This window comes from Pipistrellus kuhlii, unplaced genomic scaffold, assembly GCF_014108245.1.
Source record: "Pipistrellus kuhlii isolate mPipKuh1 unplaced genomic scaffold, mPipKuh1.p scaffold_m20_p_35, whole genome shotgun sequence".
In the NCBI taxonomy this organism is placed as follows: Eukaryota; Metazoa; Chordata; class Mammalia; order Chiroptera; family Vespertilionidae; genus Pipistrellus; species Pipistrellus kuhlii.
In genome coordinates, this window is record NW_023425535.1 from 3,209,115 (window position 1) to 3,224,240 (window position 15,126).

The following is a 15,126-nucleotide window of genomic DNA, read 5'->3' on the forward strand; positions in this document are numbered from 1 at the left end:
ACAGGGACCTACAGATACCAATACTAAGGCTCGCTGACAGAAGTCTATGACTTCTAATCAGGGAAACCTCCTTCCTTTTCCTTTTTGTTTTTTTTTCTTTCTTTTCCCCCGTCTTTGGCACTGTGTGCTAAGAAATGCATTTTATCTGCAGAGCAAGGAATGGCCGGGCTGCACCTCCATCAGACCTGGAGTCTGGGTCCACATTAAATAGGCCAAATAGGACCTGTGCTATTTAGTCGCATCTCATGTTAAATCTTATCAGTGAGCCTCGTAATACGGAACTCTTGTCTCGACTTTAGAGTTGAAGAAACTGAGGTGCAGAGAAGGCAAAAAACTTGCTTGGGGCCACCAGCTGGGTGTGCAGGTGAAAAGGGGGACATGAACCCGGTCCCAGTTTGCTCCGAAGGATCATGTAGACCTTCTCACTTCAAACAGGTTGATGTGAGGCCACAGACTGAGCTCGAGTGTGGGAACTGAAGCAGAGCCTGGAGCCAAGCTTCTCACTTAGACAGGATACCATTGGGGCTCCAAACAGGTGCTGGGGCTGACCAGGGTGACAGAGCTAATCAGAGGCACAAATCAACTCTCCGACAAATTAGCTGGACAATAGCACGAAACAACTGTTCAGGAACATTCAGTGGCGTCACTTAGGGAAAGTTTCCTGATGAAAGCAAATGGATGTGCTTGTCAGAATTGCCCCGAGTCTGCCTTCTCCTTTCCTCCGGCGGCATAGAACTTCATGACTCGCTCTTCACTCTTTCCTCTGGGTTTTCTGAGCTTAAGGAAGCCTGGGTATCCCAGAATGTGCAGCAGAGAGTCCTGAAAAACCGAGGGCCCCCAAAAACCTCTCACCTCCCTGGAGAGTACACTTTCCACCACAGTTGGCACGTTCAAGACCTCAACACCCAGTAAGACTGGTTTCTGATGCTCATAGGACTAAGGTAATTTTAGTAGAAAGCTGTCAGAAATCACAGCTCTCAGGACGTGAATCCACAGTGTGCCATCTCAACTTTTATTCTGAGCTGCAGCTCGAGCTATTACAAACAAAACATTCTCACTGCAAGCTCCACAATTAGCCTCATTTCCACGAGCTGTTCTGCATGAGCTGAAATTGCACAGCGATTGTTTCTCATCTTAGCAATGCTATTTGCAGGCAGTGCTGGGAGCCAGCAAGGATGTGACCCGGTGGTAATCTGAATTGCTTCACCAAACACATTTTTATCCCATCATCTCGGCTACATGAAAGGGGGCCATAGAGCTCCAGTGTTCAGACTTTACAGTCCCGCTGTTCAGCAATAAAATGAGGCAAGAAATATTAGCCGTCCCCGGCTGATGCCTTAATTCTTTCCCAACAATGTCAGAGAATCTGTGCCCAACGGTTTTTAGTGCCGGCTGAAGCCTGACCCTCTGGCTGGCGTGAATGGAGCGGGAATGAGTTAAGGAGAGTAAGAAGGCTTTGAGGGACACAGATCCAGAATAGCCGAGCTTGTCCCAGCCTCCTGCGGACTCCTCTCCTTTTCACAGGACTCGATTGTGTATGGCCCCAGCAGAGACAAAATACCCCTGAGCAGAGGTTACCCCCAGCTGGTACAGGTCAGAGGCATTCTGGGGCAGGAGAGGAGGGGGCAGAGGGGAAGTGAGGGGCACATGCAGAGGGGGGTGGGCAGGGCGGAGGAGGGAGCAGGAAAAGACAGTGTGGAGCATTTACACGGGGAGAGTCCTGGTGTCCAGGACTGGAACTTGATCACGGCACCTCCACACTCTTTGAAAATGGGTCCAGAAGTTGGGTGCCATGTGTGCTAATTATTTTTTAAAAATGCTTCTCTGTAGTTTCCAAACGCTACAGGCCCCAAGTCCCAGGTTGCGTTTCACATGGCAGGGTTTTTTTAAATTACAAATGGATTGTGTTTTACACACTAACAGAAGCTTTTTCCAGCAATTTTTTTCTATTATTTTCTTCTGAGTCCTCCAAGAAAAGGAACCACTTTGGCTCAGGAAGCCCAAAGCTACCAGGGAAGGGAACAGTGTGTTCACAAACAGTCCTGTGAATGTGGCAGGGGCAGCATCCGGGACACCCCCCCCCCCCCAGAAGGTGGCTGTATGGAGGCCCCTCCTCCCCTCAGAGGATTCATAAGCTCTGTGTGGGCCTCGGACTCCTCCTCACAGCCTGCGGACGCTGTGGAGCCTTCCTCAGAAGAATGTGTTTAACATGTGAGGTAGTAAAAGAAGCCATTACATTAAAATGTCCTTATCAAAATATTCTAAAAACAACTTTGCAGCATAGTAATATATATGCCTTTTAAATTAATTCATTAAATAACTAGCAGAGGGCTTAACAACTACTTTAATTTTTAAATAGTGACAAGCTAAGAAGATACTTTGAGAAATCTGAAACAGCTCCCATGATACAAAAATATCTGTGCTTGGTAGTTATTGGTGACAAAGTCGCTGCCGGAGTGGTTGGCTGGCTGCCCTTCTAATGTTAGGAAATGCTGTTTCCGCTACAGGCTGGTAAAATAAAGATGCAACTCCCCACTCAAATTCCCAGGCCCGGGGAAACTCTGCATAGGGGGAACCCTGCGAAAGGCGAGGGTCCAGGACCTTCTGCCAGCGCTGAGCTCAGGGCGCTCGGCTGGGAATTCAGGGCACCCTCACTTCATCTGGAAACCTTCTTGGGCAAGCCTCTGCTTCCCTCTCCTCTCCCGGGCTTTGGAGAGGTTTGGTGAAGCCCTTTGAAACCACGTCCTTCTTCAGGACAGTCCGATGGTTACATGTCCCAGGTCCAAACGTTAGCAAGGACATTTGGTGTGTTCCTCCAAGGACTGGAATCTCTGTCCAGATCCAGGGTCAGCTAATGCACTGATTCTGGATCCTGTTTCCGGTGCCCGGCTGGCTGAGCTTTGGGGGCAGGGATTTTATTCTCCAAGGCTGCCCAGAGGGAAGGTGGGTCCCTCCCTGGGGCTTGCATTTGGGACACAGTGGCTCGGAGGCCACAGGGCTCACACTCATCACCTCCCTGCTCCTCACGGGGGAGCTGTCATCTTGCTGCCACTTACCAGAAGTCCTCAGATGCCATTGCAGGAGCAACCCTGCAGGCGGCCCTCCGGTTCCCCCTCCCCGGCGCCCCAGCCCCCTCGCTCGGCCCGGCCAGCCCTTGGCGCCAAACACTGGAGCCTCCAGGGTCGCCTTTCTCGGGTTCCAGCCAGGGGAGCGGGAGCTAGCTGCCCACGCCCACGCCCACGCCCACGCCCACGCCCCCACCCCGGCCGCACTCAGCGCACAACCTGCGCCGCCCGCCCCGCCACAGCCACAGGCACAGGCACAGCCACAGCCACAGCCACCGCCACTGCCTGGCGCGCACAGCCGGGCGGCACTCTCCTGCTGGCCGCGCCCCGGTGGTCCGGGAAGCAGGGCTGGTTCCCCGAAGGCGCTGCTGGCCCCCCGCCCCGCTCCACCCTCAGACCCTCCGGGCCCGGGCCGCAGCTCCCTCCGTGCGCCACGAAGTTCCGCGGAGGCAGCGCCCGCCGGGCTGGGCTGGGGACGGACGGCGTGACCACAGCAGGGAGCTGAGGCGCGGGCGGACTGAGCGCTAGTGGGTCGCCCCACGCGCCCGCACCCGCCACCCCCGCCGCCAGGCGCCAGGGCTGCCGCACACCCATCCTGGGCCAGCGCCCGCGCCCTCCTCCTTGCCAACCGGGCCCTTCATCGCCACCCAGCATGGCCAGGGGCCCCGCTCCCGCCAGCCTGGGGCCAGGGTCCCATCTGCTGCCGCTGCTGCCCTGGCTCCTGCTGCTGCTGCTGCTGCGGGGCGCTGGCGGCAGCCACACAGCCCCCGCCAGGCCCGGCCCGCCCATGGCCACCTATGGTCTGGCCGGGGACAGGGACCCCCAGCGGCTCCCGGGGGACAGGGCCGCCGCTCCGGGCCCCGGCGCCCAGGACATGGTGGCTGTGCACATGCTGCGACTTTATGAGAAATACAGCCAACGGGGCGCGCGGCCCGGAGGGGGCAACACGGTGCGCAGCTTCAGGCCCAGGCTGGGTAAGTAGAGGCCCGAGCCTGTCCTTCTCTCCTTTCCTCGCCTTCATCCTCACCCCTGCATCTCCACCCTCACCGTTCATCCTCTATCCCTGCATCTCCCCGTCACCTCTTACTTCCATTCGTGGTCGCATCCATTCCGTGTTTCACTGAAGGTTCACCAAGCGCTCTGCCAGTCCCTGAGCCGCCTCCCTGGGGTCACCAAAGCAGCCCAAAGTGACCTGTCAGGGGCTGTGGACCTGGAAGCTGTCACACTGGCTGATACAGACCTCCCATACACAGGCCGTTAGCACAGGATGGAGAGGGGACTGGGCTGGGAAGCTCATGGTGGGGATGGGTGTCACAGGGTCAGCTGTGTTGGCTCTGCACACCGCATAGGGCACTGCGAAGCATTGCAGGTGGGCAGAGAAGCTCCAGGCCCGGGTCCCAGACAGAGGGTGTGAGCCTCGAGCTGGGGCAGTGGGTGGGCTTGGTGGCTGGGGAAGTAGGGTGGACCAAAAGGGGCCTTGGGTGACAGGCTTGAGGCCTGCGGGGCACCGGCATAAAGTGCTGGGAGGGGGGGGGGAGGGTGAGGAAGGCCCAAACTGGAGCACAGATTCTTTTCCCTCCGTACTTTGAATGGGCCTGCACAGAGGCCACTTGCAGGGGACCCCCTACTCAGAGCACCCCAGCCTGGACCTCCCTGTCTGTCCACCTGGGCCAGCTGTGCTGGGTCCCCGGGAAGCAGAGAGGTGCCAGAGTCCGGAGAAGACCCTGGTTGTCCTGGAGATTTCTCCTGGTCACAGGATGCCATTCCAGAATCTGTGGGTAGGGCCCTCTGCGGCCCTTGTGGGGGAGGCTGCCCGGGGTCAGAAGAAAGACCCTTAGGAACAAGCGTGCTTTGGGGCCAGACGTCCTGGGCTCAGATCTGCCCCCTGATCAATGGCTTGTGACGCAAGGTAGCACCTGTGGCTCGGAGCAGCTCCTGGGAAGCTTGGCCTCACAGACCCATGTGCTGGGAGCACCTGCTGGAGAGAGGCCAGTTCCCTACCCCGCACTGAGCAGACTCGGGGGGTTCCAGGTCAACCAGAACTAACTCCGTCCTCCCTACTACATTTATTCACCACCTGGGGCTATTTTTGCAGTAGCATTATTAAATGAAGCCACTCAAGAATCATCGAGCATGGATGTGACCTTGAGCATATCATTAAATCTCTGTGGACTTGAGTGTACTCATTCCACAAAATGGACGTTCATGCCAGGATCTTCCCTGGGGGTGGCAGGAAGAGGAGCTGAGGTGACGTGTGTGAGCCGAGCTGCTGAGCCTGCTCTCTGCCAGGCACCAAACCCTACATGCTGTTCACCTAGGAGTTCAAGCATTTGTGTTCATAAAGGTGTAGACTTGACCTTGCCCCCATCGAGTCAGTCCTCAAAGCATTGCCGTTGAGGAAAGCAAGACTGGCAAGGTCATTGCTGCAACAAGCAGTGAGCACCAAATGAGCCACCAATGGCTGCAGCCCCTGGGGGAGGTGCAGGTGATCTGTTTTCAGAGATGGGGGGGGGGGGTGTGGGGTTACAGTCCTTCAGACCCAGCCCTCCCATTTTACAGAGGAGGAAACTGAGGCAGGGGACGAGGCTGTGCACAACAGTAACAGTGGTTGGCACTTCCCATCTGCTAAGCCCATGCTATCATCACAGCTACCTCCCTCCCCAGCTCCATCATAACTGAGCCCGGGGCGTGGCAGAGGGAGGGCAGAGCAAAGGGTCTGGGAGGTGATGCTGAAGGAGCCTGGGGCTGTCTGACAAATCCAGGATTCCCGTCTGCATCCTCTGACCACCAGCTGCTGGCGTGCGCTGTGGGCGCGCACTGTGGGCGCATCACTTTACCTCTCTGAGCATCTGCTCTTGTGCGTACAGCCGGGACAGGAAGGGCAGTGGATGGGTGGGTTTGGTGCCCACAGAGAGCAGGCTCAGCAGCTCAGTTTCTCATCCCCTCCCCCTTGATTCACTGAAGTTGTTTCTGATGCAGCCACTTCCCAGCCTCAGAGAGGCTGCTTTCTGACCAGCCCTGAGGAGGTGTGAGCTGGGCAGGGCTCCCTCACTTTATGAATGAGGCTCTGGAACCAGAATGCCCTGGGCCAGCCGGCTCCAGGCACTGCCTCTGCAGCTCGGTGGGTGGTGTCTCTTCCTGCTCAGCAGGTTCTGGGCCCTCAGCCCTAGTTTCCGGGAAGTATGCTCCTCACCTGCCGCTGGGCAGCCAGCTCGGTGCCCAGGACAGGCTGCGGCGGCCTGGTCCAGATCCTGTCTGTGACTAGGACAAGGGCCTGGACTTGCTCATGCCTCAGCCTCTTCGTTACTGAAGTTCTGCCTTTTTTATAAGTATTTTTTAAATGATCTGAAACATGTCAAGTGTTTAAAAGAATGCCTGATATTTGTCTCAATAATGTGTTAGCTCCCACTATTATTACTCCAGCCACCCTCCCTCCCTTCCACTGCGTGTGCTTTGTTCCTTAGTAAGGCTCCCTCAGTGGAGAGCCTCTGAGCCTGACTTCAGGGTTAAGATTAGACACCCCACTCCAATAACCTGCATTAAACCTTAGCTCTCACCCACTGCTGTAATGCCAACACATTATTTACCCTCTCTCAGCTTGACCTCTTTATCTGTAAAAGGAGTATAATAATACACACCTATCTGTCTGCAATGTCAACAGTCACATTCATTTCAGTTCCCCAAGTCTTTCTTAGCATCGAGGCCCACAATGCCAGTGGGCAGGGTGGCAGGTGTCGTAAGCTCAGATGGCACCAAGATGCATTTTCGGGCCCTTCCCAGAAACGCTCAGGAGCTGACACCACGGGGGCTGGGGGTGACTTTGAGATCTCCAAGGAGCAGGAGGGAAGGGCATGGGTAGTGCTAGGGGAGCCCTGGCAGCAGGTGAGACCTAAGGCAATGGAAGGGCTGGTTGCACTGGACGGCTGTGGGGATGAAGCAGTGGCTGCTTGTCTGGCCCTGTGAGGACTTGGGTTTGAGGGAGAGAATGAGGTGAGGAGAGGGGCCAGTGCGTTATAACCCGGCCTTCAATAGCTCCAGAGTCCTAGATGCTGTGGGGGTATACAGTGTTACACAGTGATGGGGGGCTGGAGAGGGAGAGGGGGCAGAATTAAGAGAGAGGATGGGAGGGGAAGGAAGAGAAGAGAGTGGGGGAAAAGGGAGAGAGGGAGGAAGGGAGGGAGGGAAGGAGGGAGGGAGAGAGGGAAGGGGGAAGGAAGAGAAGGGAGAGGGAGACAGGGAGGGAGGGGAAGGAAGAGAAGGGAGGGGGAGAGAGAAAGGGAGGGGGAGAGAGGGAAGGGAAGAGGAAGGAAGGAGAGACTCAAGAGGAGGAGAAAGGAAAGAGAAAAAAGAAAGATCATAAAAGTAATACTGGGGAAAATCTAGAAATCATAGAAAACCACAGTAAAGAGAAGAAGTCACCCCTAATCAGTACCCAGATAGAACCAGAGGTAGCATGTTGGTGGGATGTGTAGTTTGTAGGATCATATGTTCAACATGCAGGTAAAATGTGTTCCATTCTTTTTGAAGTTGCTTTTTTTATTGCTTCTTGTTATTGGGATTCCGTCTTTTTCTTCCTGATTTGTGGAGGTTCTTGATGTATTAAAGACAGTAACTCTTCACCTACAAAGGTGACTCCCTGTGAAGCCTGAGAGGGCCCAGAGGGGGTGGGGTCTGGGCATAGTGGCCTGAGGCCGTGCCCGGGACGAGCAGTGGCGGAGGGACACAGAGTGCAGGACGGCTGTGGACCAGCAGGTGCAAAGCCCAGAGGACTGGGATTGGTAGATGGTGGAGGGGAAGAGACCATGAGTGTCCTCAGGCTCCTGTTGGGTGGGGAGGGGACAGGTGGCCTTGCCACTCACGGGGCAAGAGGTAGGGATCAGGGCGCAGTGCCCTGAGTACAGTCGATGCTCCCAATGCCACGGGGCACCGTGCTGTGGTGATCTTACAACTTTAGGTGGTGGGTACAAATCTTCTGTGGTTTGCTGGGGAGGAAACTGAGGCACAGAGATGGTTCATGAGGCACAGAGAAGGCCGCAGAGCTAGTAAGTGATGCAAGCAGACTAAACCTGACTCTGGGCTGCCTGAAAGACAGACCCTCTGTTACTCAGCTCTCCCACCTCTGCATCACCGCCCCCTGCGTCCTTCCTTCAGCTCATGTGGTGCTTGTGTCTTCGCTGGGCTCTCCTCTGGTCACCTCGATGGCTATTCCGAGGGCAGTGGGTGACAGAACGCATCTCAGTGGCTCGCGTCCTGCTCATGTAGGGGAAGCCCATCTGCTAAGTAGTGCAGACAGAGCTCGCACAGACCCCGCCTCATCACCAGCATGGGGTCCGGAGCACTGTCCCTTGGCCTTGTGCTGGACCCTAGGGACACGACATCAGACAAAGCTGGCAAAGCCCCTGCTCTTTGGGAACATGTGTTCTGGGGGAATGGGGAAGTGACACATATGTCAGGAGATGGGGAGGTGACACGGAGATCAATGAGGCAGGGAACCACAGAGCCACCTCGCGCTGGGCCAGTCCAGATGTTGCAGGCTCACAGCCCCCACCCAGTGCTTCCCAAACTTCTCTGCTGGTTAGAACCCCTGAGCTGCAGGTGGCACTACAGATTCCTGCGCCCCATTTTCCGGGCTCTCAGAGTCACCTCCAGGGAGGAAGGCAGTGATCAGGGATCTGGGAAAGGCAGGCCTTGGCCATGACACCCAGGGGCTGCAGTGGTGGGGGCAGCCCGTCCCAATGTGCATTGACCATGCGCTGCTCCTGTGTGTGCAGCGGGCCACACCTCATGCGGGAAGGGGAGGCGGTAGACAGGGGGAGGCGGGAGGGGGAGCCACAACTCTGTGTGTTTGTCTGAGAAATAGATAAGGCGGGCCTGGAGGCCACCTGAGTCTGACTGGCAGTCCCAGGGCCTCTGTGCGTCCTCCCTACCTGAACTATGCCTCCTTCCTATTGTAAACAATGACCTTATACTGAAGATTTTCATTTTGAAAGTAATCCCAGCCGATCTCCTGGGTGCAATGTGAGGGCATCCGCACCACCCAGCACCCAACACCCAGCACCCAGCACACATCCACATCCCGAGCCCTGGAGCTCCGCCACTCCCCCAGCTTTGCCCAGCAGGCCCACTCAGGCAGCAGGCTATAAACCAGGGCAGCCTTCCAGGCAGCTCCGGTCTGCTGGTCTGCAGCACCCCTGGGAGGCCCGGGGACCACTCCTCCCTCCCATTCAAACCCTAGAGAGGACCTGGCCATTCAAGGAGCTTGTGCTGCCAGGCCAGGCAGCTTCCTGGGGCTGCAGACCCGGGGGGGGGGGGGGGGGGGAGGGGCGTGGCCCTGGGAAGGAGGGTCACTTGGTAGACCCAGGAGAGAAAGAAAGAGGGGCTGACAGCTCCAGGATGCAGAGGCAGAGCATTCTCCAGCTTCAGGTGGGCTGTTTGAGGCATCCCAGTTCCTACCATGGTCTGGGCCTCTGGGGCAGCCTGGACACTGGGAATTTTGTTGGTGACCTTGTGCAGTTGATTTCTTTCTTTGTAAACCAAGCAGAAAAGCCACTGGGCAGCCCAGCCAGAGGTGCTCCGTTGGCTGAGTGTGGTCGTGTGCACAGAAAGGCTGCTGGCTCAGTGCCCAGGCAGGCACACACCTGGGTTGCGGGTTTGGTTCCAGTCAGAGCACACACACAAGGCCAGAGGCAAGTGTGTCTCTTCCAGCATCTCTCTCTCCTTCCCTCTCAGCATGTCCTGGGTGAGGGCTGTTTTTAAACCGTTGGGCAGCCAGGTGACTGTGTCCAGGGCCCTTTCCCCTCGACAGCCCTCCGCACAGGACAAGCTGAGGCTAGCTCCTCCCCACCTCGCAGGAAGTAATGTGAGAATTACAGGAGGATGGCCTGGCTGGCAGGAGGGGCTCCCTAAATGGGTGTTCCTCTTCCATCCCAGCCCCCCTCTAACAGGCTGTGTCTGTCCTCCCCCCGCAGAAGTGGTCAACCGGAGGGCCCTGTATCTCTTCAACCTGACATCCCTACAGGACACGGAAATGATCCTCATGGCCACCTTCCACTTCTACTTGGAGCCACGGGGGCCCCAAGCTCACGAGGTGCCCTGCAAGCAGCGGGCCAAGAACGCGTCCTGCCGCCTGCTGCTTCCTGGCCGGCCCGCCCGCCGCCTGCTCTTCCGCAGCCTCTCGCCGAACACGGCCACGCAAGGGCTGCTCCGGGGGGCCATCGCCCTGGCGCCCCCGGCACAGGGCCTGTGGCAGGCTAGGGACATCTCCCCCATAGTCAAGGCGGCCCGCCGGGATGGCGAATTGCTTCTCTCCGCCGAGCTGGATTCGGGGGAGAAGGACCCTGGGGTGCCCAGCCCCAGCGCCCATGCACCCTACATCCTCATCTATGCCAATGACCTGGCCATCTCGGAGCCCAACAGTGTGGCGGTGACACTGCAGAGATACGACCCCTTCCCTGCTGGAGACCCGGAGCCCGGCGCAGCCCCCAACAGCTCCACGGACCCCCGTGTCCGCCGGGCCACGCAGGCCACTGGGCCCTTCCATGACAATGAGCTGCCAGGGCTGGACGAGGAGCCAGCACCGGCGCCCCACTCCCCGCACGGCCACAAGCACGCCCTGTGGCCCAGCCCCTTCCGGACACTGAAGCCGCGGCCAGGGCGCAAGGACCGCAGGAGGAAGGGCCCGGCCGCCTTCCCGGCTGCCGCCGCCTCGCAGGTGCTGCACTTCGATGAGAAGACGATGCAGAAAGCCCGGAGGAGGCAGTGGGACGAGCCAAGGGTCTGCTCCCGGCGGTACCTGAAGGTGGACTTTGCAGACATTGGCTGGAACGAATGGATCATCTCTCCCAAGTCCTTCGACGCCTACTACTGCGCCGGAGCGTGCGAGTTCCCCATGCCCAAGGTAGGCTCTGCCTGACTGGCTCTCAGCTGTTCCGGCTGGCCAGTCCCTCTGCCTTGTGCTGCTTCCTGTCTCTCAAACAGGATCAAAACCCCTTCCACCTACTGGGACCTGGGGAGTCGGCTTCAGCCCCCAGATGGATGTGCTTGGCTGTGCTTTTGAAAATGATGACTTGGCTGAACTAAGTTTTAAGTCAAAATGTCTCTGCCTTTGCCAAGGGGAGACTCCATCCTTAGGTCCATCCCTACAGCAGCCAACCGCAGAGGGTGCTCCCCGGAGACAGGACAGGTCAGCAGCTCCCTCCTCACCACAGCATCTGCGTCTGTGACTAGCACAGCTGGTTTCAGTGAGCCCAGGGAAGACTCCGCCTCCTTTCCTCCCACGCAGGCAGAGACCCCCAGCACACCTGACACTCAGGATGCAGGAGTCTGGAGACACACACCATGGGCTGCCTGGTCCCCGAGCTGGACCAGAAAATGTCTGCAGCCTCAGCTTCCCTCCAGGCTGTTAGGGGGGCTGTGGCTTCTTCTGTCCGCCTCCCACCGCCTGAGCCTGTGGCTGGTAGCCAGCTGATGCCGATCTTCAGCTGGCAGTGAACACTCCCCTTCTCTCAGCTCTTCTGCTGAGTTCTGGGTCATGCCTTCCCATCCAGGAAAGGAAGTCAGTGCATAAATCCCACTGGAACCTCCAGAAGTCAGCCAGCTGGGAACCCCCCTAGCCAGCGGTGCATTCCCCTGCTTGGGCATTGGGAGGCTTCTCAAAACCCTGCGTGGGCCAGAGAGAGGGCAGGAGGTGCCCGCAGGACGGGTGTACAGGAAGGTGGGACAGAGTCAGGGCTCTCAGGCTCCTGCTGGCTGGCCCTGCAGGCCCCTGTCACCTGGCTGGCTGCCTTCCCACTTCCCTGACACCTGCCTGCATCCCGCAAATCAGAAGTCCCTCCCTCCTCTCCCCACCCCCTGCTTCCCGCCAGCGGGCTGTCTTCTGCACAGTAACACAGAGCTCCGGCCGGCTGAAACCTCTCCTCAGGTCAGGGTGCTTTGGAGCAGCGCTCGGGGCGGGCTGCGTGCCTGAGGCTCCCGCATGGCGAGGCTGCCTGGGGAGAGGAGCCTGCATGGCCGGTGAGCCGGGTTTCATGCCTGGCTGTCTTCCTGAGGCGTCTTGGTCAAGTTTCTTAGTCACTTTAAGTTTCTTCACCAGTGACATGTAGGTAATAGCCACCTTCCCCAAGACTGGTACAGTGGTGAAAATGGGGTGATGCAGGTGACACAGCACTGAACCGCCCTCCGCCCTCTGCCTTCCGAGGAAGCGTCAGTGTCCAGGCCGCCGTGTGCACACATGTACACATGTGCGGCTGCCCGTCAGCGCCCAGAGCGCCGTGGAGCAAGCATGTGGGACTCTTGGGCCTGGAAACCGGGGCTGCTGTGGCCAGGCTGAACCCCCTGGGCGTCCCCCTCTGAAGGCGCCTGCCCGGTTCCAGGTGCTCCTCCGGGACGGGTGACGGTGAGGAGCAGGTGCCCCCACGCGGCCAGTGCCATGTGGGCGCGTGACGGCTCTGCGAGGCCGGAGGGGCAGGAAGGCCTGAAGCTCTTGCAAACCTCCCAGGGACTCGGTCCGTGGCTGACTTGGGAGGAAAGGGGACCAGCCCTGGAATGGCACCGTTTCCTCTAGGCTGATGCCTTTTCCCAGGGCTGAGGGAAGGCCCTGCAGGCGCTCGGTGGGTGGGTGAGGGCACAGCGCTGCGGTAACCATACTCCTTTCCCCCTGCAGGTCGTCCGCCCGTCCAATCACGCCACCATCCAGAGCATCGTCAGGGCCGTGGGCATCGTCCCCGGCATCCCGGAGCCTTGCTGCGTTCCAGACAAGATGAGCCCCCTGGGGGTCCTCTTCCTGGATGAGAACCGGAATGTGGTTCTGAAGGTGTACCCCAACATGTCTGTGGAGACCTGTGCCTGCCGGTAAGACCGGTTGCTCCAGGGATGGAACACCCCCTCCCCCCGGTGCCCTCGGGGGAGCGGCCTCCGGGGCCCTGGAGTGAGAGTTGGACTGGAGGTGCCGCTGCAAAGGCAGGCCGCGCACAGGAGGGGCTATCCCCAGCGCGTCGTTCCGGGGCTTTTACTGCCGGTGACTGAGCCCCTAAAGGAACCCGAGAGGCAGCCCAGCCTGAAGGCTGGTCGCGCCCACCTGGCCCTGAGGCCTGCAAGCTGAACCCGTCCACACCACTGGCGCCGGGCACCATCCCCTGGCCCTCAGCGGACACTGCACACCGGGGCCTCGCTCCGCTCAGAGGAAACAGCCTCATTACACAATCACTTTGGCCACATGTTAATACTGGAAAACGGGCCCCAGCAACAGTTAAGACGGATGTTTCTTTCCCCAGATTCCACTGCAAAAGCCTTTACAATCTGCACATGTAATCGATTTTCATTTCTTTTTCTTAATATATATTTTATTTTAAACAAGAAGGGGGTTGTAACCATTCAGCATGGGTGATCATGCTGGTTAAGTGTGCATTGTTTAAACGTGCTTATTGAAATAACACGCAGCAATATCTTGGGATACTAAAAAATAATCAAGATGTTTATATTTTTATAAATTATACTTTCTCTACTGTAGAGTGTGTGTGTTATGTGTTTTATGGAAAGCTAATAAATTAAAGGTACAGTGGTATCTTAAAAATTGAATGTTAGCAGTTCCAAAACTCTGACGAATCCCACCTGGGAGCACTCGGCCCGCATGGCTGCTGGGAGCACCTTCGTTAGGGTCATCTGAGACCCTGTAGGCCATCTCTGCCCCAAACTTGGGAACCAGCTGCTCCCGTCCCTCCCTCCGGTCCAGGCTGCAGCGGCCTGGGTGGCCAGCAGCCTCCCGGAGCGTCTGCGCACTCCGCCTCAGAGGGACACTGAATGGTCAGAGGGTCTGAGACATCACCAGGAACCTCTGCGGTTGGTGCCTGGTCCTGGCACTGCGGGGGACTCGGGCGCGCAGTCTGGAGTGGCTCCTGCGGTGCCAGCGCTCCGGGCCTGGAGGGCTGCTCCCTGGCGTGGGGAGAACGGCCACCCCAGAGCAGCCTCCCGATGGCTCCCTTTCTCTGTGTGCGTGGTCTGTGATGCTGCTTACAGCCCGCTAGGGCGGAGCGCCCAGAGTTTCCTCAGGAGAATGTGGTGTCTGGCAGTTGTCTGGCTGGGCCCTGAGCGGATGGCAAGCCCAGTCTTAGGAGGACATGGAGAAGCAGGGAGCAGGCCTCCAGGGTGGGCTTAGAGGAAAGACACCCATGGCGTCTGTCTTAGGCCAGGTCCCTGAGACCGGGGTTTCTCCACCAGATGCAGGAGGAAATCCCCAGGAGAAACAGAATGGCTAAAGAAGCACAGGGGGGAGGGGGGGGGGGGAAGCCGAGCGCCCCGGCCTCGCCTGGGTCCTGTGGGGAGCTGTGGGGCTGAACTACACCTGAGGGTTGGTCAGGCCTTGACCAGGGAGCTGGGTGTTCAGACCCCATCCCCGCTGCCTCAGGAGGGGTGATGGGAGGAACAGAAACTCCCAGCTCTCTGGCCCCTGTGCAGGCTGCCTTGGAAGAAGGCTGCAGTTCAGCTCCTGGACACAAGGCGACCAACAAGAGAGAGGGCCCAGGGCAGGGAGGCAGGAGTCCTGAGGCCTCTGGTCAGAGCCCCCAGCGCTGCTCACTCCTCTGAGATGCTCCAATGGCCCTGCGACACGTGCACACACAGCTGCCTGGCACACGGCCCTGCCTCTGGGCAGAGACCTGGTGAAATGAGGGAGTGCGTCCCATTCCTGCAGGCGTGTTCGCTGTGAACTGCTGGGGTGGCTCACGTGGCCGGCTAGCTTAGCACTTGGTGTGCCATGTCTAAGCCTTGTGGGGCCATGGCAGGACATAAGTTAATGGGAAAATAAGGACAAAGCATCGGCCTGATGAGGCTCCCATGCCTGCCTTCATGGTGTCAGATTCCGTATTTTCTCTTCTCCGTTCAATTTCCTCTCCTCCAATTGCTCCCTTTCCATTTCTTGGTGGAAACGGGGAGACCTACGCTAGTTCTCTCTGTCATTTTCAGTTTCTGAGAGATCTTCTGAGTCACCCTGAGTGCCTAGAGCTCCTCTGCTCTGTTTCTGGATCCGGGGTGGAGGGAGCAGGCTGGGAAGGCATCCGGGTACTGC

The 15,126-nt window shown here is 58.2% G+C and overlaps 1 protein-coding gene across 1 annotated transcript; it reads left to right on the forward strand.

Annotated features, from left to right (window-relative positions):
- The first annotated feature begins 3,717 nt into the window (after positions 1-3,717).
- Positions 3,718-13,629, forward strand: GDF10 (growth differentiation factor 10). Its single transcript, XM_036461212.2, has 3 exons — positions 3,718-4,039; positions 10,034-10,962; positions 12,727-13,629. Exons 1-3 carry the CDS (start codon positions 3,718-3,720, stop codon positions 12,916-12,918), a joined length of 1,443 nt encoding a protein of 480 aa, XP_036317105.1. The 3' UTR covers positions 12,919-13,629.
- The last annotated feature ends 1,497 nt before the right edge of the window (positions 13,630-15,126 follow it).